Source organism: Alexandromys fortis, unplaced genomic scaffold, assembly GCF_014885135.2.
Source record: "Alexandromys fortis isolate MF-2015 unplaced genomic scaffold, M_Fortis_MF-2015_v1.1 scaffold_24, whole genome shotgun sequence".
NCBI lineage: Eukaryota > Metazoa > Chordata > Mammalia > Rodentia > Cricetidae > Alexandromys > Alexandromys fortis.
The window spans coordinates 2446482-2471231 of NW_026067906.1; the positions used below are offsets into that span (position 1 = coordinate 2446482).

General features: G+C 45.1%; 1 protein-coding gene across 3 annotated transcripts in view; it reads left to right on the top strand.

The window, feature by feature from the left end:
• Poc1b (POC1 centriolar protein B) overlaps positions 1-24750 on the top strand; it is an 84019-nt gene that overhangs the window by 26546 nt on the left and 32723 nt on the right. For all 3 annotated transcript variants that reach the window (XM_050135490.1, XM_050135488.1, XM_050135489.1), the window contains 6 exons: positions 678-857; positions 11911-12018; positions 12148-12263; positions 17714-17847; positions 20407-20475; positions 21369-21521. In XM_050135490.1, coding sequence (XP_049991447.1) covers positions 678-857; positions 11911-12018; positions 12148-12263; positions 17714-17847; positions 20407-20475; positions 21369-21521 — 760 coding nt within the window. The remainder of the gene's footprint in view (positions 1-677; positions 858-11910; positions 12019-12147; positions 12264-17713; positions 17848-20406; positions 20476-21368; positions 21522-24750) is intronic.

The following is a 24750-nucleotide window of genomic DNA, read 5'->3' on the forward strand; positions in this document are numbered from 1 at the left end:
CCTCCAGCGCCTCACATCTACTCTCCATTGCTCTGTTGCCTTCTTCCCCAATTAAGAACAGGCATGTATGCAAAATTTCAAAGCTCATTTGCTGTTTGTGAGCATAAGATAGAGGCCATGAGGTCAGCGAGGCAGTAGGTACGCGCTGGAGTCTCTGTAGTTGGTACTGGTTGATGCAGGCTCAGGAGTAAGGAAGAACATCAAGAGCTGTTGTGTATCTAGCACGGAAGTTCCCTTCCTCTCCCGGCCCAGTAGCTCATGGAACTCCACGTGGCGTGTATGGGCTTGGGGCTGCCAAGCTTGATGTACCTGAGTTCTTCAAGGTTGAAACTTCTTTAGACGCCAGACCGCTGTTTCTAAAGTAGCACCCAGTGCAGCGTAGCATCTGATTCAGAATAGTATTTTCCCGCTTCCCATTAAGACAGAAGCAGCAATGCATTTCAGGGGCAGGGGTGACTAGCCCCCTTTCCGTTTGGTACTAGCTGCAACGTCGGTGACCCAAGCCAGTGCACAGAAGGACAAGTGAAGCACACAGCACCACGTGGCCTTCACACACTTTTGTAAGGGTTTGTGAGCTTTAAGCTACTTGTAAGTTTCCAACTCAGTGTGGTGATTAAATATTAAAATTAAATGAACGATTAAAACAGTAATGTATCACTCTTAACCTTTATTTTCAGGAGAGGGAAGTCCTCTGAATTTAAGGGACACACGGCTCCAGTTCGCAGTGTGGACTTCTCGGCTGATGGCCAGCTTCTGGTTACAGCTTCTGAAGACAAATCGATTAAAGTATGGAATGTGTTCCGCCAGCGCTTCCTCTACTCCCTGTACCGGCACACACACTGGGTCCGCAGTGCCAAGTAAGTGCGGACGCTTGGGTGGACAGGGATTGTCCTGCTCCAGACTACAACCCTCAACCCACAGAAAAGGGGCCGGGGTCACACTCGGTCATTCTCTCAAGTCTTTACTCTGTGACTGCGTGTGCTGGGTCCCTTATAGGCAAAGTAGTCAAAATCCCTTGTTTTCGTGGAGCTTACACACTAGTGTCAGTTATTAAGAAATATTTTAGATATATAGATGTGCATATATACATATGTAATTGTGTGTGTGTGTGTGTGTGTGTGTGTGTGTAAGTCTGTGCAGTTTTCAGTGGTGCTCAGGAGCTGTCTTCTTTAAGCAGGGACCTAGGGGAGGAAGAGGAGGAAAGAGTACGGCTTGAGGAGATTTGTCAGAAGAGGCGAGAGCCTGGTTGTCATTTGAGAAAAGTGAGGAGCAGAGAGTACAAAAGGGAGCAGGCTGAGGTCAAGGCCCTGGCTGAGAGGAAATACCACGGACCCTGTTCCTGTCTCCAGCTTGCTTAGTCATGGCGTAGGCAGTGTGCTGTGTGGTGATAACTGTTATCGGCTTGAGAGGTCTAGAGTCACCTAAGAGACAGACCTCAGGGAATAGCTATGAAAGAGTATCTAGACGGAGAAAACCCACCCGAACTATAGACGTCGCTGTTCCGTGGGCATTGGATAAGAAGGAGGGTGCTGGCTGGGAACCAACATCCGTGTCTCTCAGCTCTCGGTGTGGATGCAGTGCAGGGCTGTTTGCTGCCCCTACCATCGTGGCTTCCCCGCCATGACGGACTGCGTACTTTAACTGGGAGCCAAAAGAAACCCTTCCTTCTTTAGCTTACTTTTGTCAAGGCAGCTAAGGAAAGCAACCTAGAAAATTGGCTGGTGGTTGTTCTGACAGCTCTGACCGCGCGGCTCTTTTAAGCCTTTGTAACCGAGTTGGAGGGAGGGGGAATGTGGAAGATTTAAAACTTTGGATGAAAATAGCCCTATAGGGTCTTACTGGACCCCTTCCGGTGGGAGAGACCAGGATGGATGTGTGTGTGGAGGGAGGGAGGTCTGAACTCAAGAGTCATGGGTTAACATGTCTGTTAGAGAAACGTCAAGACAGTATAGCATCCGGGAGTGATGTGGCCTCTGCCCCCTGCCATGACCCGGATCTTCAGTGAGAGAGAGCCACAAGACAGGAAAAGCAGGAAGCGTTGTGAGGGAAGGCATGTGAGCGAGTGTACCGTAGACAAAGCACCTGGTGAAAGATGAACTCCGCTAAAGAGTAAACTCACTCCTGTCCAGCGGAAGATAGGAAGACAGGAAAGGCGCCCACGTGCACAACTCCACCCATTGAAGGCTGCGGCTTGTAAAGATGAGAATTCATTTGAGCAGATAACCTGAACTGAGAAAATTGGCTGCGGGGATTCTCTGCCGGGAAGCAACCACCTAGGCACACAGTAGCCACTACGGCTTTGGCTCAGGGGGCCACCCTACATCTCCAGTTGGCACCCACATTGTCGGTGTTGTCAGCGTGGTACCAAAATGAAATGATGCAAGAAATGAACCATGCAAGAGTGAAGGGCTCGCTCCTGGAGGCCTTCCTGAGCTTCCCGACGTCTGCTGAGGCCTAGCGGTGTGAGGCAGGACTGGGTTTGCTGCCTGGGAAGGAAGGCATGGTTCGTCTTCTCGTTTGACAATGAGGAAAGGCAATTGCAGAGAGCTGAAGCTAGGACTCATTTAATAGACAGTGTCAGCTGCCTTCGTTTTCCTTCCCCTACAGAGGCTCATTACCTGGTGTGTTTAATGATGCTGTACTTCTCAGCCTCTGTTTCCTTGCTTGTAATTGGGGTCCAAGGGTTTCTTCGGAACTAGGTCATTTTTGTGAGCTTTTAATACAAATGCGGGGATATTATATATGCATGCTAACCATGGCATGTATGCAGCTCCACCTGTTCCTTGTACCTTTTGGTTGGGTCTCGTTCTGGCCGACTGGGTGTTCACTGACACGCCCAACTGTGGTGGAATTCTTGCTGGTACCTGTGGTTCTGGGGGGACTGTTTAACCACCCTTGTTTTGGTGCTGTTCGGGTGACTCATGCAACCACAGAGCCCTCACCACCCCGAGGAGCATCCTTGATAAATACTGTGGTGAAAGTTAATGCGTTCCACTTCTTGGCAGCGCTCTATGCGTATGCTCTCCAACATGCTTGGAGATTCTTTTTCTGCCTCTATTTTAATCTTGGCCCATCTTATGCAGTTAGGACTATCTAGGTGGCCATTCGGTCCAGACTGCTCAGGACGTCTTCTCTGAGAGGGCATCCTAAGGCAGGACATAAAGTTCTCTTTTCAGACACTGTCAAGGGGCAAGAGGTCAGCAGGAACTAAATCATGCTGAGCAAGTCTGGAATAGAGGCCAGGGTTCATATTTATAATACACCACCATCTGTCAGAGGCCCTAAACATCTCACGCCTCGATGAGAGCCTTCTTAACTTGGACAACAAAGTCCAAATACTGTATCGAAGGCTGCTTATAAGACCTGGGCTAAAGCAAGAGGGGTTCGTGGGGAAAATCTCCAGGAGTAGTTTGCTCATTCATACCCATCGATGCCAAGGGTACAGCACCATCAGTTCCCTGCTCGGGTAGCCCTGTAGCCAGGGTGCAGACATGCCAGCAACTGTGGCTCTTTGACCCCGGCTGTTGCTGGACACCTTCTGTCTGTTGAAGCAGGAGCCCGCCCTCAGTGATGCAGTACCACTGGCTGGTCGGAGCAGAGAAGTAACCCAGTGTAGTTATGCAAATGGACTCACTAGGAATCATGTGATCCTGGACACATAACTTAACCTTCCTGGGCCTCAGTCACTGTCCCGGAAAATGAATCCAATGGAGGTATTTTCCTCATATAGTGGGGTAGCAATAAATATCAACCATCAATTGTTCTGTGTTTCACTTCTTCCTCCAGGGGCTATCCCAGAGTCCCTTTTATGTGAAGTTCAGAGGTCATTATGCACATTTACATATAATTTGGGGGAATGCTGTCAAGATAGTGAGTAGCATCTATTTAATGTATTTTATGTTTTTGACCATCAAAGGTAATTTTATTTCTACAGTTTTGCATTGCTTTTGTGAGTTTGTCTGTTTTATCTTGTTTTGTTTTGAGACAGGCTCTTACTATATAGCTAGACTAGCCTGTCATTCATGCTTGCCCTGCCTCAGCCTACTAGACTCTCTACTGGAGCAGCAGTTCAGCTATATTGCATGTTTAGTAGTAGAGTTGCTGGGATTAGTGGAAACATATCTTCCTGGCTGTTGCTGTGTTTTTACATTGGTATCTAAGTGTCTGGGTTTCGGGTCATTTTAATTCTAGACGCTGGTATCTGGTCTTTTCTCTATTGGGTGTGTGTTTGACTCCTTGGTTTCTGTTGTTCTTTCTGGTTCTTCGGAGAGTGTGGTGGGTGTGGGTTGCCTGGAATGGAATACTTCTCAGAGCCTGCCAGGTGTGGTCATTGGTGGTTCTGAGTAGAATGTATTTCCTGGTGGTGGGAGCTGACACTTAGTGATGGAGATGGGCTAGGGGGAGAGGGTCTGGGGGGGGGGTTCTACTGGAGGGAGGAAAGCCGGGTGTGCCACCAGGGTCTGAGAATGGGGGTAGAAAGGGAGTTGAGGCCACAGCCAGCAGTGTGCTACAGAGCTGGGGATGAGACTGGGGGATTGGGCTTGGGGGAGAGGTGCGAGAGGGAAGCTCTGAAGCTTGCCTAGCAGCTTTGTTGGCTATCCCTTTCTGGTTGGAGTGGTGGCCAGCTGTCCCGTGGGTTCCTTGAGTGCCGCAGAAGTTGGAGGCTGAGACAAAGGGATGGGTTGGTGAGGGAGGAGGCTGTAGGGGATCTAAGCCATCTGCTGGAGACGGAGACAGAGAGTGAGGGGGGCCACAGCAAGTGTTCTGCTACACATCTGTGGATGAAACCCGGGCACTGGGTGGGTGGGGGAGTCTGCAGACCACCTCCCTGCTTCCCTGGCCCCCTTTGCTAAACGAGGTAAAAAGTTAGAAGCAGCATCAGGGCAGCTTGTGAGGAAGAGCAAGATTGGTCCAGGGCCAGGGAGAGCCCAGGAATGCAGAAGTGGAGACAGGCTAACAGTCAGCAGGCAGGACTCAGACCTTTGTCCACAGCCAGAGTAAAGCCGCAGAGCATTTGAGTGATTGAAGATTTCATCACTTGTGTTGCTGCGGACCATGAGAGAGCAAAGTGCCAGGTGCAGTTGGAGGGGACCAGGATGGTGGAGGGAAAGTTGGAGACACGGAAGGGGACTGGAAATCAGCTGTGAGTGTCTGGTACTTTCTCTGGGTCGAGAAGCTGTCTCCTGAGAAGAGGGCGGAGAGTGAGGGGAGGAAAACGATGCGCAGAGACTGGAATTGTGTTGGAGGCCCCTTTAGGCTGCTCTAGAGGGGAGGATCCCAGGAGAGAACTTAGGCATGCAAGTGATGAATGACATAAGCATTCATCCCTGCCTGATGCCACGCTCTCTCCCCGTGTATCATCTTCACTTGATGTTTGTTTCTCCCGAGTTGCAGGGATGAATCCTGCTAATACCGTCGACCCGGCTTCTCTTCCTATCACTTAGGGAGAGATAAATGTTTCCTTCCTTGCCTTGACCTTCCCCCTCAGGATGCAAGCACAAATCCTAGCAGAAAAGTCTGGGACTGCTTGTTCACAACGCAAGTATGAGAGGTTTAAATCCGACTGAAGTCTAAACCCTCCCTGCACCGAGGGAAAGCTGCATCCCACGTGGTAGTGAAATTCACAGGGTTCCATGGCTAGTGGGAGGAGGGTGAGTGGAATTTGCCCTGTGGAGTGGAACCAGTTCTGGGCATTTCATTACTTTGAGCTGGCTTCCTCCTCCTCCTGCTAAGCACAGAGAGCTTACCAGACAGGAACCTGTACAGCCACGCTGTTTGACCTTAGAGCTCTAAATGCTGAGAGCATGTTTTTATAGACAATCTATCGAATAATCAGAAACGGTCAAAAGAGGGCTATGACCGTAGCTCAGTGATCAACCTATGCCTAGCATTGATTCTCCATCCTCGCCTGAAGAAGAAAGCAAGCAAATAATCCCAAGGGAACGACTCCTAGAGTGTGAATTTGGACAAGCAACTTTGTATAGACGCCAAGTTAAAGAGTGCTTGCTGTTTGATTTGAGCTACTCGCAAACACCTGTAAGGCAGTTTTGCTTGAAAAAGCGTCTGCAAATGTCTTCATTCTTTTGGTGTGCCAGTGATCGTTAAGGGATCCAGCAGTAATTTGGGGCTGACTTGTCAAGTGCTATTCAGAGAACCCATTAGTCACTGCTGACTAAATCCTGGAGTCTCCAAAGGTGCTTGGGTGGAACTGAATTGAGACTGAAAAATCTATTAATTGTCCGTGTAGACTTCAGGTCCTCCTGACATTTAAGAGAAAATCACAGTCCTGCTAGATGGTGTTGGAGCCTTGACAATTCAAGTCTAGCTTTCCCTCATGAAAGTCCAGACAAATAGAAACCTGTCTTTTGGATGTGAACTTATTTTTGATGTCTCTAATTAAAAACCAAAGAGAAGAGGAGGTACAAAACAACATGCCCACTTTTGCCCTCTCAAATGAGAGGCATGTGTGGGAATTAAAGTGAAGGGGGAGGGGAAAGGCCTGGCCTCTTAGGCCTTGGATGCTCCTTCTCCCCCTCCCCCCCCCAGCACCTGTTTCCCAGCCTTCTCCTGCACAATTTGCTGACCTGGGGTGCACAGCCCCTTCATACCTTTAGTGCCAGGAAGTTGTTCCTGCCTAGGGTGAGCTTTCAATACTGAAGGGAACCTGCTTTTCCTTACTGACAAATTCCTTTGAACCTTGTTTCTTCCCTGGAGCTTCTGGAGGACAGAATTTTGTTGTTGTACTTGTTTGTCTTGTTAAAAATGTCAAAATACCAATATCTATAACTGTATCATTTGTGGAAGAGTCGTGAGAGAGAAATCTAACTGTGGTCCTGCTATTGAGGGCAGCCCGGGGCTGGGAGCTCTCTTACCCTTTGAGTGACTCCATGAATGACTGTTCTCCCTGAGAAACACCACAAAGAAATAGGCCATGCTTATTTCACTTATCTGCTAACAGACACCAGTAATAGTGTGTGTAGTTTCTCTTTTATTCGTTTTCATTGTTTGAGATTTCCTATATGCTTATAATGTGTTTTCATCAAGTCTAACCTGAATTCCCTCCCTTTCACTTCTTCTAGCCTCCCAACATAGATATTTAGTTATTTAAAAAAAAATCATCTATATCACAGGAGCACTGCCTCGCAGTTTCCTTCCATTTTAACGGAAGCCCGGAAGAGAGCTCATATGGTAAATGCTTGATATACATGTGTGAGGGGCTGAGTTTGATTCCCAACACCCATGTAAATACCACACGTGCATTTGAGATCACTGGATAGGGCTGGTTCCCTGGAGCTCTTTAGCCAGCCAGCCTACTAATCAGGGAGCCTCAAGTCCCAGTGAGAGACCTTTCTGGAGTAAACCTAGGTGCCTGTGTTATTCTTTAAGGATATAAGGGGGGCTGGGGGAAGGCCGGTCGCACGAGGGGTAGCAGCACATGATCCAAGGCCTCGGTGGGTTCCCTGAGGCCTTGGCAGATCATCTTGGTGGGTGAGAGACAGATACATCATGCAAAGAGAGTTTGGATATAGTTTATTTAGTGGGTTATGGAGGGGAAGGGGAAAGGGGGAAAAAGGAGAAGGGGGAAGAAGAGAGAGAGGCAGGGGGTGGAGAGAAGAGAGAGAGAGGGGGAGAGAGGGAGAAAGAACAGACAGAAAGAGAGAGAGCAGGCAGGCTCGAGGAGGCGGGATATCCACTTCCCTCCAAGGAAGGGAAGGGGTTTGGAGAGGGTGGGGCTTGTCTCTTAAAGGGATAGGGTATCCAGGTGACAGACCAGTCCAGCAAATTATAACAGCATGTATTCATGCTCTCTCTCTCTTCTTCCCTTTCTCCCTCTTTCCTCTTTCTCTCTAATGCTAACACATACATACATACACACACACACACACACACACACACACACAAAACCACGGGATGGGGATTACATAGATGCTATCTGAAACTTTCAGTGCTTTTGCATAAGCTAGCCATTAGAAAATACTTCCCTTTGGTCAGAGAGCTGCACACTGTGGAAACCAACAGCCTGGCTCCAACTGGACCCCTTTCCTTACTTAGTTATTTTTCTGTTGCTGCAACACCGTGACCAAGGCAACTCACGGGCTCACAGCTGCAGCAGACTCAGCAAGGTCTCTGGAGCAGCGAGCTGAGAGCTGACATCTTGAGTAAGCACAATGTACAAAGAACCAACTAGAAATGACACAAGTCTTTAAACTCTGAAAGCTTGCCTCCAACAAGACCATACCTCTTAAACATCCCCCAGAAAATATCACCAACTAGGGCCCCATTCAAATACTTGAGCCCATGGGGAAATTCACATTCAAAGGGCCACATTCTGCTCTCTGGCACCTATAGGCTTGGGGCTATATCAGAATGCAAAATGCAATTTCTTGATCGTCACCTCTTGTAAAATCAAAAAATAAATTGTATATTTCCAATGTATAATGTCACAGAATATGCATTACCATTCCAAAAAGGAGAAATGGGACGTAATGAGGAAATGCTGGGTGGGGTCTTGCCCTAAGGTCACCCTTTCCTTTATTTCAATGCAGATCAGGCCTCTACTTACTGGTGCTCCTCTCCTCTCCTCTCCTCCCCTCCCCTCCCCTCCCCTCCCCTCACCTCTCCTCTCCTCTNAGGTCCTCTCTCACAGAGGTTCCTTAACTTGGAGTTCTAAATTCCTTCTGTTTGCTTTCCTCTTAAGAATCCTATGCTCAGTCCGCCTCTCCTCCCCTCCCCTCTCCTCTCCTCTCCTCTCCTCTCCTCTCCTCTCCTCTCCTCTCCTCTCCTCTCCTCTCCTCTCCTCTCCTATCCTCTCCTCTCCTCTCTCTGTCTCTCTCTTTCTCTCTCTCAGAACCAGCGTTAACTGCAGCAGTAGTTTTCAGGTGCTCTGTTTCCCTTTACACCGTACATTTTGTATTTCTTTCCCACTTGGTATTTTTCACTGTAGACCTGCATAACAGTCATTAATAATAGTCACACCACAGATATCAACATCAATATTATGCTGCTTCCACCAAAGAAAGTAGTCCAGTACTTTTTAATTTAGCCTCAGACAAATTCTTAGGACAACAGCAGAAAGAAGGCACATTCTCTAACAAAATATTACAGGGACAATCTCTGGGCCTCTCTGAAACCTCCAGAGCTGGGCCCCCACAGTCTGCACTGGCCCCAGGATTACTGCCTTCAAAGTTCCTACTAGGATGGTCCATTGCGCTCTTCTTACAGATTCAAACACATTTCTAGTACAGAATCCAGAATCTTTTAATATTCCTCCAAAAAACAATATGATCAAGTTGTGAACAATGACATCCCACTCCTGGTTCGAAATTTTTTATTAGTTTCTTTTCTGTGCTGTGGTAAAACACTGTGACCAAGGCCACTATAGAAGAAGCCGTTTGTTGGGACTTACAGATGCAGAGTGATGTCAGGGAGGCCAAGGTAGCAGGCAATGGTTATGGCGGCTGGAGCAGCCAACTGAGAGAGAGCTCACATCCTGAGCAAGCCAAAGCAGAGGAATACAGTGGGAAAAGACATGAGTCTTTAAAGTTTCAACGCCTACCTTCATTGCTTGAGGCCACACCTACTAGACATCCCTCAACAGCACCAAGCTGGGGACCGAGTGGTGAAATACATGAGATTTGAAGTATGAAAATTCTCATTCGAACCACCACACGCCTCTGTGTGCCTCAGTTTACTCATCTGTGTGTGGAGACAAGCACCAGTACCTTTTATAGGATTGTTTTGCATATTAACTTAGTTTCTACAGGTGAAGTGTTAAAAGCCATTTTGTGATATATGTGCTCAATAAATATGGATAAGATATTGTGATGATGGTGGTAGGATTGATCAATAATGTCACTAAGATACATATCAGTATGAGAGTGCCTGCTCACCGTACACAGTGCTCAGATTTTGATCCCCAGCACAATTAAACAACAGCAACAATAAAAATAGTCATAGAATGTTTTGCAATTGAATCATTCCTGTTGATGAAATGTTTTTATTTTATTTACTGTTTTTATTTGAACTATACAATTCCCTCCCTTTGCTCTTCCTTCCTCCCTCTCCTCTTCCACCCTCCCTTCCGCTGATTAAGTGTTTTAACATTTCTTCCTCAAAATGTTTGGAATAACTTCATCTTTTTTGCTGGGTAAGATGTTCATATTAAGTAATTTTCCAAAAATAAGGCTTATTAAGAAATATGATAGCTGGATGTAGTGGCACACACCATTTATCCCAGCACTTTGGAGACAGAGAAAGGTAGAGCTCTGTGAGGCCAGCCTGGTCTGCATAGAGTTCCAGGGCAGCCAGAATACATAGTGAGATCAAATTCAAGGAAAATTTGAATTAATTCTTACATGACTTATATTTATATTGTGAAAATTTTAGTCCCATGAAGATAATGAGTCAAGTTTTTTTTTCCAAGTCCATAGCAGATAAGGTTTTCTGTTTGAAATATTTCTATAATATTGTTGCCCATATTTGAATATTTCTCAAGGAAAAGATTAGTAAAATATTACGTGTGATTTAAAATCATAGAAAACTACTAATAATTAAAGATTTGCTTCCTTGAATGAGTATTTTCATATATTTTATATGAAATATAAAATAAAATGCATTTCATATATTTTAAGAGACTGATTCACATAGACTGTTTTTCTTTTCACATGATGAATTCTGAAGTGTGGGATTCAAAGTTTCAGTCATGAAGAATTATTTCTAGGTCTCTCTTAAGAATAAGTTAGGGAGCTAGAGAGATGGCTCAGCAGTTAAGAACACTGTTTGCAATTCCAGAGGGCCCAGGTTCAAATCCCAGCACACACTTGGCAGCTCACACCTGTCTGTAACTCCAGTTCCAGGACTTCTGACTCCCTCCCACAGATATGCATGTAGGTAAAACACCAATGAACAGTAAATAAGAATAAATTACTTATAACTTATACATCTATACAGTAAGAGGAGTTAGGAGTGCTGAGGAAAGAAAATAAAGCTTTAATTATATTCCACACCCGAACTGAAAATCCAGCAGAAATCTGGACTTTGGGCTGGAGTGAAGCCACACTTAAATGTCTTCCTCATCACCGGTCTGTGAGCTCATTTCGTCCTTTCTGAGCTTGGCTGCTGCTGCAGGACAACTAGTCAACAAGCCGCTGAGAGTTTCCTAAGCTTCACTCCAGTTTCTGTGTGGTCTTCTGACTTGAGAAGGCAACTGTTGTTACAAATAAAGAGTGAATATGGAAAGCAGTGTAGGAGCTGTAGACAAGGTGTCTGGAATCACCCCCCTCCTAGGGCTCTCGGGTGGAAAGCTGGAACAGGACAGAGTGGCTGTTCTGAGTGACTTGTCCTGCTTTCAGTCCAAGCCCAGGAAGCCACTGGCCTTGGGATTCAGGTTGGTGTCCCTTACACATTCTCAACCCACCAATCTATTTTATTTTTTATTTTATTTAGCAAAAGCTTCGCTACCAGGTTGGTGGGGTGAGTAGAAAAAAAATCTCTTGAATCCTCTAGATAATGGTGGAAAATAAGCAATTGAAAATGAAAAACAAATAAGAAGTAGAGTGTTTTTAAAAATACAAGGTTTTTTTTTGTATTTTTGGAAGGATTGTAGGGTTTAATCAAAAGCTTCTAGGAAAACCACAAAACTGAATCAATTATTTAATCTAAACAGACACAATAAAAAAGAACATGGCTGGTCTATGTGACCTTTGGTCTTTCAAGGGTCTCCCCAGTGTTTGTCATGGTGATATATTGTTGTAAAGATACTGTTTACAAAATGTAACCTTGCTCTGTAGCCCAGGTAGGGTGGTGACAGTGGCCTCTGCTGTCTACTCTGTTTAGCCTGACTTCTGTGTGGCATGGACATGTGTGGTGATTATCCAGCATTGCTCACATGTAAAATCTTCTGCTTCTTAGATTCTCACCCGACGGGAGGTTAATCGTGTCATGTAGTGAGGATAAAACGATTAAAATTTGGGATACCGCCAGCAAGCAATGTGTCAATAACTTCTCGGATTCTGTAGGGTAAGTTCATTCTCTTCACACCTTCATATGGATCTGCCCTCTAAGGAGATACTGTATTATAAACAGTCCAAACTTTAAAACGAAGGTAAAGAAGTTGAAATGTCAAACTGTCATATTCTTGCTTCCTAGGTTTGGAAATTTTGTGGACTTTAGCCCTAACGGTACATGCATAGCTTCGGCGGGTTCTGATCATACGGTGAAAATCTGGGATATACGAGTGAACAAATTACTCCAGCACTACCAAGGTAATGGTTTTCCCGACCAGAAAGAAGTTTCACTATGTGACGGCTGCTATGGGAAAGGCTTGTGGCTGGGTTTAGATCTTTCTGCATGGGGGTCAGAGGCTACACTTGAGCTGGCTAGAGAGCTGAGCAGCTGACTGCCACCAACAGAAGAAACATGTTGAGAAAGAAAGGTACAAAAACAAGCCGAGAGAGAAAATGGATTCACTGTGACCATGTCAGGGAGGTAAACAGGCAAAGGACCAGTTGACCCCCAAGTCTGTCTTGGGGTAACAACCTGAGCTTTTGTCTTAAGCAGAGGAAGGAGTGAGGCTGGGTGCAAGGAGGTGTGCGTATTGTAGCCATGCTGGCCGGAACATCCGTGTCAGAGTCTGACCTGCAGGCAGAGAAAGCCTATTGAATCCTATCTACTTCCTACATTCCTTTCCTTTCTCCCACATCGTGAAGCTCCCCTTCCCCGATAATTATCCTCCTCTAGGAGACTGGTCTCTTCTGAGAGGTTTTCTGTTTCCAGGGCTCCAAGGTGACCGCAGGTTTGGGACATGTATATGCATTTTTAGCCATAGGTAAGGAGCAGACACAAAGTGAGGGCCAAGATCCCAGATCTTTCCCAGGGTGAAAATCTGGCTTTCAGTTGCTTATGACCCAAATAAGGAGTGGGCATTTTAGCGAAAACAGCTCTAAGCACCCATTTCAGTTTTTCCTGTGTTTTGCTATTGCTCAATCTTGAGGGAATTAGTGTATCTGGCCAACCTGGCTCTGAAGATTTTCTTAGCTCAGTCATAAACTAGTGCTTGAGAAGAGAGCAAGCTGTAATGGCTGGGCATCCGTGTGAACTGAGCCAGTTGTGCAAGTCCAAAAGTCCACATACCAACATAAAAGAGAATGCTAGCATTCAAAGCCAAATAAATGCAACTAAATAAAATCTATAGGGAATCATCTTCTGTGTAATTGCTCTGACTGTGGACTACTAAGAATGGCCTCCAGTGGAAGGGAGTTGGTGCAGGGTAACCATGCTTAAGAACTGTTTCCTGGGGCTGGAGAGATGGCTCAGATGTTATGAGCACTGGCTGCTCTGCCAGAGGTCCTGAGTTTGATTCCCAGCAATCACTTAGTGGCTTACAACCATCTGTAATGAGATCTGGTGCCCTCTTCTGGCCTACAGGGATACATGCAGGCAGAACACTGTAAAGATAAATAAATCTTTTTTTTTTTTTAAGTAAAAAAAAAAAAAAAGAACCATTTCTCTATACCCCCTTTGCTTTAGTTGGTTTTGGAAGGGCTCACACAAGTAACTAATTCTAGTTGTTCACTTTGAGAGAGGGTCTTCCTGTAGGTTAGCCTCAATCATGAGCCTTTTACTTTGCCCTCCTAAGTGCTAGGATTATAAGTATTCACCACCATGCTTTATTTTGCATGCTTTATTTATGAAATCATGACTTTATTTTGACTCTGAAGACAACCCCCTAGAAAATTATCTAGGAACAATTTTCTCCGAAGGCATGGCTGAGTAATCATCTAGTGATTATTCTTTTTTTTTAAATATTTATTTATTTATTATGTATACAAAATTCTGTCTGTGTGTATGCCTGATGGCCAGAAGAGGGCGCCAGACCTCTTTACAGATGGTTGTGAGCCACCATGTGGTTGCTGGGAATTGAACTCAGGACCTTTGGAAGAGCAGGCAATGCTCTTAACCACTGAGCCATCTCTCCAGCCCTCTAGTGATCATTCTTAACTGTCCCTAGTCGCTGGCACGAGAGTTGTCCCTGTGTCAGGTAGGGAGAGGAGATGAAATATGACAAGGACCAGTGTCCAGAAGACTCCCTAACTCCATCCTTCCTTTTGGAGCCAAATTCAAGCAAATAAGAAGCAGAGACGGCCCCTAGGCTAGAAGTCATTCTTAATTGAGTTCTGTCTGTTCTGTGGGTGACAGCCTGGCATCGTGATCATTTTGTTAGAGGATGTATTTATACAGAATATTAGCATAAAATCTACAAGGAAAATAGAAGTCACTAACAGTAAGATCAGATATTTAAAGACATATGGGATTCAGAAAGAAGTCCACATTAGGGTCCTTTCCTGAGTTTGATTCTAAGTGCTTTGGACAAGGATCAAGACTGAGAGAACCATATGTCTCAGAATACTTATATTTAGAGTCTTCCAGATGTTGAAAAACTGAGGCTGGAGTCATGGCTCAGTAGTTAAGAGCACTTGCTGATCTTGTAGAAGACCTGGGTTTAGTTCCCAACACCCACACGACAGCTCACAGCTTCCCAAAACTCCAGTTGCAGGAGACCTAGTATCCTCTTCTGGCCTCTGTGGGCACCAGGCACACACGCAGTGCACTTACATACATGCAAACATAACATTTTACACATAACATTTTGAAATAAATAAATCTTTTTATAAAAAGGAAGTTGAACAATTGCCAAAACGGCCTTGGTAATTTTACTGCATTCAGTATTATGATTGACAGCATCATGGCCATCAAGCTGTCCTAATTCTCGTCTCAGAAATACATTTAAATTTGCATCCATTTAGTGACCGGTATAATTTATCAATAACAGGCTACATCATCCAGAAGTTGTTTCAATATATATTTGTCTTTATATAATTTTTTTTATTTTTGAGATTATAATAAAATTGTATTAGTCCCTTATTCCCTTTCCTGCCTCCAAACCCAAACGCTCCCATGAAATCTCCACCCCCCCCTACCCTCCCCCACTTCCTTTTTTTTTTTTTTAAAGATTTATTTATTATGTATACAACATTCTGCCTCCATGTATCCTGGCACACCAGAAGAGGGCGCCAGATCTCATCACAGATGGTTGTGACCCACCATGTGATTGCTGGGAATTGAACTCACGACCTGTGGAGGAACAGCCAGTCCTCTTAACCACTGAGCCATCTCTCCACCCCCCCCCACTTTCTTTCAAATCATTGCCTCTTTTTCTTTGATTGTTGTTAAACGTGTGTGTGTGTGTTCCTAAAATCATAACTACAACCTGCTCAGTCTGTATAATGTTACTTGTATGTACACAACACAACTGCTCCACCTGAGGCTCAGGGATCGTTGCAGAAGAGGGGATGAAAAGATTTTTATAAGAGCCACAGAAAGAGCCTGTGAGATTGTGTCTCCTAAATATGTCAGAAGCTACACCCATGGCAGCCTAAACATGAACTGAACTAGGATGACCTCAACAGAGATGGCTGACATGGAAAGACAGAAAGCTCCAGAGGAACTACAGGCAACTAAGGAATATGAGTAAAAGAGTAGTCTCCCTCAGGGAAGAGCACACCAGTTGACTATCTGATAACAAATGACCCTGAAAAATACATACATACAAGTCTTATAAGAATAAGCAGAGGTTTTCTCAATAAAGTAGATGGACTTGTTTTGAGATGTCCCCTGTAGGTGAGACATCTCTGTTCCAGCAGTGGCTCCCAAATGACCACAAGAGACTTACTGTTAATTACAAATGCCCAGCCAATAGCTCAGGCTTGTTTTTAGCTAGCTCTTATTACTTAATCCATTTCTATTCATCTATGTGCTGCCCCGAACCTCTTGTACATACTTCTCATCCTGCTTGTTCTGCCTCTTATAGCGTCTGCCAAGACTCCATCCTTCCTCTTCCCAGCATCCTCCTAGTCTAGTTCTCTCACCCAGTCTCTTCCTGTTCACCTCTAGGCCAGTCAGCTCTTTATTAAGTAGTAAGAGTAATGCATGTTTACAGTGTAAAAGATGTACCCCTTAGGTACCCATTGTCCATGCTTTTAAAGACTAGGAAAGCACACTTGGAGCACATAATGCGAGGTGTTTTAGTTAACTTTGCTTAGACTGCTTGGATTTGGCAAGCTGCCTGAGTGGAGAGATAAGGAAAGTTCCCGGAATAAAAATGATTCCAGCAGCTGTGTGGGCCCACCAGCCTCTCCTCTCTGCCCAGGCTGGGCTTGCTTGAGTTGGCTGATGCCAAAAAGATGTCTCCAATCCTGGTTCAAATTGACAGAGTTGTAACCAGAGATTTTAGGGCAGAAGCATTGGCCCCGGCAACTCCTAAAAGCTCAGCTTGGCCACACGTCCCCAGTGTGCCGATTAAAGAGAGGAGAAACGCTGCAAAGCCCAGTGAGGTGTATCCGGCCTGGCCACATTGGGAACGGAACAGATAAAGGAGTCTGGTGTCGTGCGTGGGGAGTGTAAAAACCAAGTTACCATAGTAGTTTTCAAACTCTGGTTGTCTGCTCTGTGTGAGAGTCAGTCGCTATTCCTAATAGGGAGTCAGTACTGTTATTCCTTGGAAACTACAGCTCCCAGACTTCTCCTGGATTACCGTCACCTGTGTGTGCGCTGGCCACGCCCAGGTGAGGGTCATTCCTCCCAGATAACCTTGCGCCCCCCGTTAAAAGCGAGGGTCCACGAGGTTTCGCTCTCTCTTGGCCCCCTACCCTTGTGTGTCTCGCACGTCCCATCCCTTATTGTGTTCCCCTCTCCCCATTAAAGTGCACCCACGTGGGAGCCGCGTGTCCTGTCTCTTCCTTTTGCGTCTCGTCCATCCTGTGTTTGTCCACACACCCACGCCGCGTGAGGTCCCGGACTCCGGGAGGCGCCAGAGGCCCGGAGCCCGGACCTCGGGTGGAGAATCCAGCACGAAGTAGTCCCCGAGTCACGGCACCAATATTATTCCTTTAAAAACGGCTTTTAACGGGGGGCGCAAGGTTATCTGGGAGGAATGACCCTCACCTGGGCGCGGCCAGCGCGCACACAGGTGACGGTAATCCAGGAGAAGTCTGGGAGCTGTAGTTTCCAAGGAATAACAAGTACTTCTTTGGTTGTAAGGGTAAGAAAACCAACAGAAATGAACATAAGTCTGTGGGACAGCATCGTGTATAGAAAACATCCCCTTTTGACATTGTACTCTGCTGCCTCCTATTGGAAGGATGGTGTCCGGAAGTGAGTTCTTGTGCTTAAACCCAGGGTTGTCCTACACACATGCCTCCACACCCGCCACTCCTTCATGCCAACCCCCCACCCCATTGCTCTTTAAGTTTAATTTGAGGCTGAATTAGAGAGCTTATATGAGCTGATGATAGTCAGCTATTAGCTGTTGGGGTGATACAGCCAAAGACTTTATAGCTGTGTACCCAGTAAGATTCTCTTTATGTGACACACTCTCCTTTCTGAAGTGATTCTGCCTCATTAACTGGAAGCTTCATGTCACATGACGTCAGAACACCTAACTCGCTTTGGGGAGCTAGGATTCTGCTGTGACAGAGTCGCTGCTTCGGGCCAATTCTCGTTTTCGCGGTAACGCTATGGAAATGCTCTGAACTTCAGAGCCCCTCTCTGCAAATGATTGACAGGGAAGAAGGACAATTATATCAAATTACCATTAGGATGGTCAAGACGTCATAAAGAAAGCCTGAATTGTTTGTGTTTATTTCCTGCCCTTTAGTTCACAGCTGCGGTGTGAACTCTCTATCATTCCATCCTTCGGGGAACAGCCTGGTCACGGCCTCTTCTGATGGGACACTCAAGATTCTGGATCTCCTAGAGGGAAGGCTCATATACACACTTCAAGGACATACGGTATCAACGCTGAGATTTCTGTTTTGTGATCAATGCTTTTTAAAGTTTGGTCCCGTTCATTACATGTGCCTTTCTTATATGATGCTGGCTCTCCGCTCTGACACTCAGCCTTTCGCTCCTGCCCCCATCCCTCCTATCCTGATTGGTGAGTTTAACAGTAGCTCAGCAATCAGAGCCTAACACCTTTTGCTTCCCTGCTTTAGGCTGGGCGCCTGCCCCTGCTGTTTTTCTCCGATAATTCTTGTGCAAAGTCTTGTCTTCAGCCAGTGTCACCTGTAACTAGGCCATCACACCTGGCTCATTGTGATTATTATTTCTAGAACACCCACTTGCCTTCCAGATAAGCAATATTCTCCTTTTAACAAAGTTACTGCAGAGAAAGCTGATATTTTGGCTCTGGTATTTCTTTTTTTTTTTTGGTTTTTCGAGACAGGGTTTCTCTGTGGTTTTGGAGCCTGTCCTGGAACTAGCTCTGTAGACCAGGCTGGTCTCAAACTCACAGAGATCCGCCTGCCTCTGCCTCCCGAGTGCTGGGATTAAAGGCGTGCGCCACCACCGCCCGGCGGCTCTGGTATTTCTTATTCTTTTTGTCTAAACCAATTTCTCAATTGGTTTAGAAAAACATTGATATGTTTTAAGTCTATAAACTGTTCTCTTATGGGTAAATATTCAAACTTGTAAGCTTTTCAGAGCAAATTGTTTCCTTTTTGCCTCACGCACTGGGGATTTTCTTTTAGGTGAATATAAGCTCCCCACATTTCAAAATAGAAAGGGCTTTACAGTCTAGAAAAGAAAGGTTCTTCCTGCCTGATCTGTCCTACCCAACTTCCTGCTCTGCCCTGGTCTACAATAGGGTTAGGGCAAAACAGAACCAGCTCAGTCACGTGCAGACACGTGCAGTCAGAGAAAGTAAATGCAATCAATGAGAATGGCTAAGGCCTGAGATATCTATAAAGTAATACAACATAATTAGGAAAAAGATAGAACAGCGCTGAGGAGAAACACTCTTGGCACACAGATAGCATTTTCTTCCAGGGTAAAGGTATTTATGAGCTACAGCTGGTAATGGCATCCTTGTCCCTTTGATAAGAAGCCCTGGCAAGTGGCTAAAGAGAGGAAGACCTTACTCCATGACAGTTCCAGAAAGAGTAGTCTACCACGGCAGGGTAGTCATGGCAGCAGGTGTTGTTGGTTGTTTTACTCTTTGTTCTTTTGGCTCCTTTGACTTTTTTGAAGGGCCCACCATCCAGCTCTCAAATAAATGAATGCCCAGCCTTAGCTTGGCTTGTTTCTTGCCAGCTTTTCTTAAATTATCCCATCTATCTTTGGCCTTAGGGCTTTTATCTTCCTCTATTCCCGTATACCCTTTCTTTCCTTCTTATTCTGTGTCTGGCTGTGTAGCTGGGTAGGTGGCTGAAGTCCTCCTCCTTCCTTTCTAATTCCCAGATCCTTTTTCTCCCAGATTTTTCCTCCTGTTTATCTTCTCTGCCTGCCAGCCCCACCTTTTTCTCTCTCCTGCCTTGCTGTTGGCCGTTCATCTCTTTATTAGACCACAGGTATTTTAGACAGGCACAATAACACAGCTTCACAGAGTTAAACAAATGCAGCATAAACAAAAGAAACACACCTTAAAATAATATTCCCCAGCAAACAGGGGCATGCTGTCAGACATTGCATTACCTATCTGGAAGCATAGAGGGAGAGAGAAAGACAGAGAAGAGAGCGAGAACTTGGCGTGGGACCAGGTTATAAAACTACGAGGCACACACACACGCACAGTGACGTATTTTCACCTCCTGAAGACTCCATATCCCCCAGACAGCACCACCAGCTGGGCATTAAGTGTTCAAGCATAGAAACCTATGGGATACATTTCACATTCAGTAATAACACAGGATATATGTGAATAAGGCAAAGTGTTTTCTCTAAAACTTTGTATATTAGTTTATGTTAAAAAATAAACAAATGTTAATATTGCAAGATGAGAACTAATCCCTCCAGTTGTGATGGACTGATCTCATGTAAAGTACAGGAATTGTTCAATTTCCAGTGCTCTCAGTAGATAATTTCGGGAGCTTCCCCACTGGCCTCCGACTGTGCTGTGCTGTGCATCCTCAGGGCTGGACTGCTGGCTTTGACTCCTCACAGTTCTGCAGCCTTCAGGAGAGAGCACCCAGTGGAGCCTGCTAGGGTCATGCGGCTCTCAGTGCCATTACTTCATATTTATTGTTCATTTTTAATGAGTAAAGCTAGAAAAAGCTTAAACAGAAATTCTTACCAGCTTTTACATGTACAAACTTTTATTTTTTAAAAAAAGGCTTTATATAAAAATTCTTTACAGGAGAAAATGGCCGTTCCTTTTGCGATTATCACTTCCTTGTGTTCTAACATTCCTGGGTCAGTTCTGTATCTGCGCTTGGCCACCATTCGTTGCCAGCTACTGGATGTGTCCGTGGGACGCTAGCTGCTGTGTGACAAGTTGGACCGTGGCACTCAGTCCTGTCGCCCATGAGACATCAGCTCTCAATCCTCTTCTCTTTACTTCCCTTTGTCTCTCAGGGTCCTGTCTTTACTGTCGCATTCTCACGGGATGGAGAGCTGTTTTCGTCAGGAGGTGCGGATGCCCAGGTTTGTACACCTTTGATTTGGATCGAAGGACCTGATTTGCATAAAGGAACCGTTGATGTCCACGGGACACACATCACTTTCTAGCCTGTGTGTGCTGAGACGATTACCAGTGGGGTTTTATGTTAACTTAGTGTCAAGTTTGCTGTCGCGTAGTTGAAATAGTTACAGCTGAATAGTTTTAAGAATTCTGTAGGTATTTTCTCTTGCTCTAGTTTATGCTTAATAATGCATTTAGTTGACACCGAGTGCCCAGTCTCAATGCCCTTCTTACCCAACTTATTGTCTAAGATTTTGTCTGTACTTCTTGTTTCTTCAAATGTTGAGCTCTCTGAGGATGATAAATTGAAATCATTGATGAGGCAAATCTACGTTTACATGAGATGACCAAAAGTTATTCATAGCCAGGTTATTGAACAAAATGATGGTCAAGTCAAAAGCGTGGTGTGGGGCTTTGGTGAGGGGCAGAGAGAAATATTTTAAGTTTATAAAATATTAAAGAATTTTGTTTGGTTTAGTTTAGATTGGATTTGGGGGATATTTTTGAGACAGGGTCTCACTGTGTATCACAGACTAGTGATACTAGTGAACTATATATAGAACTCACTATATAGGCCAGGCTGACTTCAGACTTACAAAGGCCTCCTGCCTCTGTCTTCCAAGTACATGACCTGCACACCCAGCTCAAAGTAGAAATTTTAAGTCGGGTGTGAAGGCAATTCAGAATGCTAAATCTCTTCCCTGCCCTGCCTAAAATATTGAAGAGCAATGATGGACGTGTGTCTCTGCACACAGACACTCTGATGCTCAGAACAGTTTTAGATGCCTGACTGTTTAAGACCAGCTCTGTGGTTTCATATGCTGGCCACTAACTACCAATGCCTTTGACTCTGTAGGTCTTGCTATGGAGGGCCAACTTCAGTCAGTTGCACTGCAAAGACCCTAATAAAAGAAACCTCAAAAGATTGCACTTCGAGTCCTCCCCACACCTCCTTGACATCTACCCGCGATCACCGCATCTCCATGAAGAGAAGAAGGAGATTATTGAAGTGAGTACATTGTGCATATTTCTTTTTACATGTTATGATCATTGTAGGGCTGTTATTGAACCCGGTGCTGAAAATTAGACTGGTTTATATAAAGCCTGGCCCTGCCCCGAAACAACAGAGCTTGGAGAAAGTCATTTATTTATTTATTTATTTATTTATTTATTTATTTATTTATTTATTAAAAATTTCTGTCTCTTCCCTGCTACCTCCTCCCATTTCCCTCCCCCTCCCCCAGTCAAGTCCCCTTCCCAAAGAGCAATCAGGGTTCTCTGCCCTGTGGGAAGTCCAAGGACCACCCACCTCCATCCAGGTCTAGTAAGGTGAGCATCCAAACTGCCGAGGCTCCCACAAAGCCAGTTCGTGCAGTAGGATCAAAAACCCATTGCCATTGTCCTTGTTTTTTGTTGTTGTTGTTGTTGTTGTTTTTACTCCTAAAATCAAACCATAGGTATACAGTAGTGTGTCCTAATGTGACTAGCTTAGATTCTTCTTGACGGCTCGGAAATAAAGCTAAAAATTGTGTTGGCAGGAATAGAAGTGAGAACTTAAATCTAAGGCTGCGGAGTCTGACTGTGGCTTCCTCGCCGGTCACTTTGGGAGAGCTGGTTTGAGGGCCATTATGAGGATAGGACTGAAAGGCAAGCGTTTTTATAACAACTAATGAAACAGGTCTCCAAAACCACTTTATAGCCAGACAAACTAACAGACCCACCCATAAACATTTAAAGAAAATATTTAGCATTAAATATAATAAGTGAGGCCATATTAACGATTAAGACCAATTTGCGTGCTTGCTTGCACACTTCCCAAGAACCTGGACTTGAGGCATGACGCTGTTTGAGTTCTTTTATTAGTTGAGTGTAAGTGCATTCCCGTATTTCAGCCCATCGATGCAAGTTTTCTCCCTTCAAAGGAAAACCCATTTGTGCTGAATCCTTAGCTCATGTTAGGCTGTTAGACCATCTCTTACTGTTCTTTTTAAGTCTGTTTCTGTTCCAAGAGCTGATATCAGAAATCACTGTCTCCCTGCTCCTTTGAGTTTGCTTTTTTGTCATTACAGATGATTTTAGAGTATTTCTTTTGCTTTCTTGTGTTTTGGTTTTGAGACAAGATCTCCTGTAACTGAGATTGACCTTGAACTCACTCTGCAGTGGAGGATGACTTTGAACTCCTAATCTGCCTGTCACTGCTTCCCAGGTGGTGACTGCAAGCTTCTGCCGCCCACACACCCTGCTGAGCCCTGAGACCATATCTGAAGGCAGGACACAGTAGCCCAAGTCACCCCTCAGCCACCCCCTCTGTCCTGACCTCAGTCACTTCTCTAGATCTGGTTTCATTACTCCTGGTCATTCTCAGGCCTTTCCAGGACTCTCACTTGAAGCCTCCGTAACTACGCTCTGGGTGTTCTTACTCTGTTTGCTTGTCTTGGAATAGGGGTCTCAGGCTAGCTCTGACTACCCTGGAACTCCTTATCCCCAACTGCTAGGACTTCCACGTGTTCACCATCCCACGCAGGAGAGTCTTTCTTAGATTTTGTCTAATTCAACTGTATTTTGGGGCTTTCTGGGTTTTTGTTGTTGTTGTTTTATTGGCAGTGTTGATTTTCCAATTCTTTACTGTAATTTGTATCCTTTTGAACAATATTCTGAGTATTAATCATTGTACTTCATTACATGTTCATGCGTACTCTGTCATTATGCGCATGCCTGTGCACACTTCTATGTGTGTGAGCCTGTGTGTGTTGATGCCGAGAATCCAGTTCAAGGCCTCTTACGTGCTACAAGTGCTCCACCCCAGAGCTCCAGTCCTTGCCCTCATTTTCCCTTTCATTCTTTAAACAAAAGAATATACATTTTTAAAAGAATTATTTGTTCTTATTTCATGTGTGTGGGTGTTTTGCCTGCATGGATGTCTGCACAATGTGCACAGTGTGCTTGTATTGCCTGCATGGATGTGCGCACCATGAAGCCAGAAGAGGCTGTCAGATCCCCTGGACCTGGGAGTCATAGATGGTTGAAAGCTGCCATGTAGGTGCTGAGAATCAAACCCAGGCATCTGTGGAAGAGCAGTTAGTGCTTCTAACTACCATCTCTCCAGCCAAAAAAATGTAATCATTTTCCTCAGTTGCTAGAGTTGTTAAGTGTGCTGGCTGGCCTCCTGTGATCACACAGAACACAAAATACATGTGGCGATATTTTTTTTTTTTGAGAGTCTAAAGCTAGTTTGGTGGTCCTTGGTGGCTCTTACTTCAGCATTTCTGTGGCTTGGCAGGGCTTGGTCAGGGTAAAGAACTCCTGGCCATGTCATTTACGTGACGCTCACCCAAGTGACATGTGGTAGAACTTGAGTGGTATTTCCCCCGCATCATGCTCTCCAGGCCCAGACATAAAACAAGACATTTGCTCCTTGGTTTACTGTCATCCTGGGCCATTTGAGAGAGCTAGGCTTTCAAATGTCAACAGGTTGACTGAGCAACTCGTTCTGACTCTTTAGTTGAGAGCCCTGAAACCACGCAAGCTCCTTTGTGCTTCGGTCAGGATGACCCAGACTGGGCAGAGATGCTCTCAGCTACTTTCCACGTGTGCGCCTATGTTCCTATTCAAAGCTGCCTCTTCATCATGGAACTAGAGGCCAATTGCACGACACACAATGCAGAGAACGTGCCTGAATATTTTACATGACCCAGAAGAAGGCCATCTTAGGTACCCAGCTTAAGTCACTTGTATGTACCATTGCTATTTGAGTTAACCATCTAGTATGACTTTTTGTAAAAGACTTTCTGACACTGTGTCAGAGAACTAAATGGATTCTTTGAATAAACAGCCAGTCATCTCGTTTTAAAAATAAGCTCACAGTAACACAAAATATAATGTGAAGGCGTAAGTCACGAACAAGGCCACACCAGTTTGGAGTTATGATTAATAGGGTGTTATTTATTTAAAGGGGAAAACTTACAGATCACCGTCCCAGACAACAGCCATCTGCACAACCAGGAAGGGAGTCTAGTCTCCGGCGGAGCAGGAAGTGATGAGAGCAGAGGAAGTAGCTGCTTTTTTAAAGGGAGAGAGACCACGCCCCAATGGGCTGGTATCACAGCAGCTATTGGTTGGAGGAGCGGAAGGATCTCCCGCAACACCTCCCCCTTTTGTTTAAGTAAGAGAGTTCTAAACCTACTACGAAATTATATACAATAAGTACAAATATCCTATTCTAACTAGCTTAGGTCTTG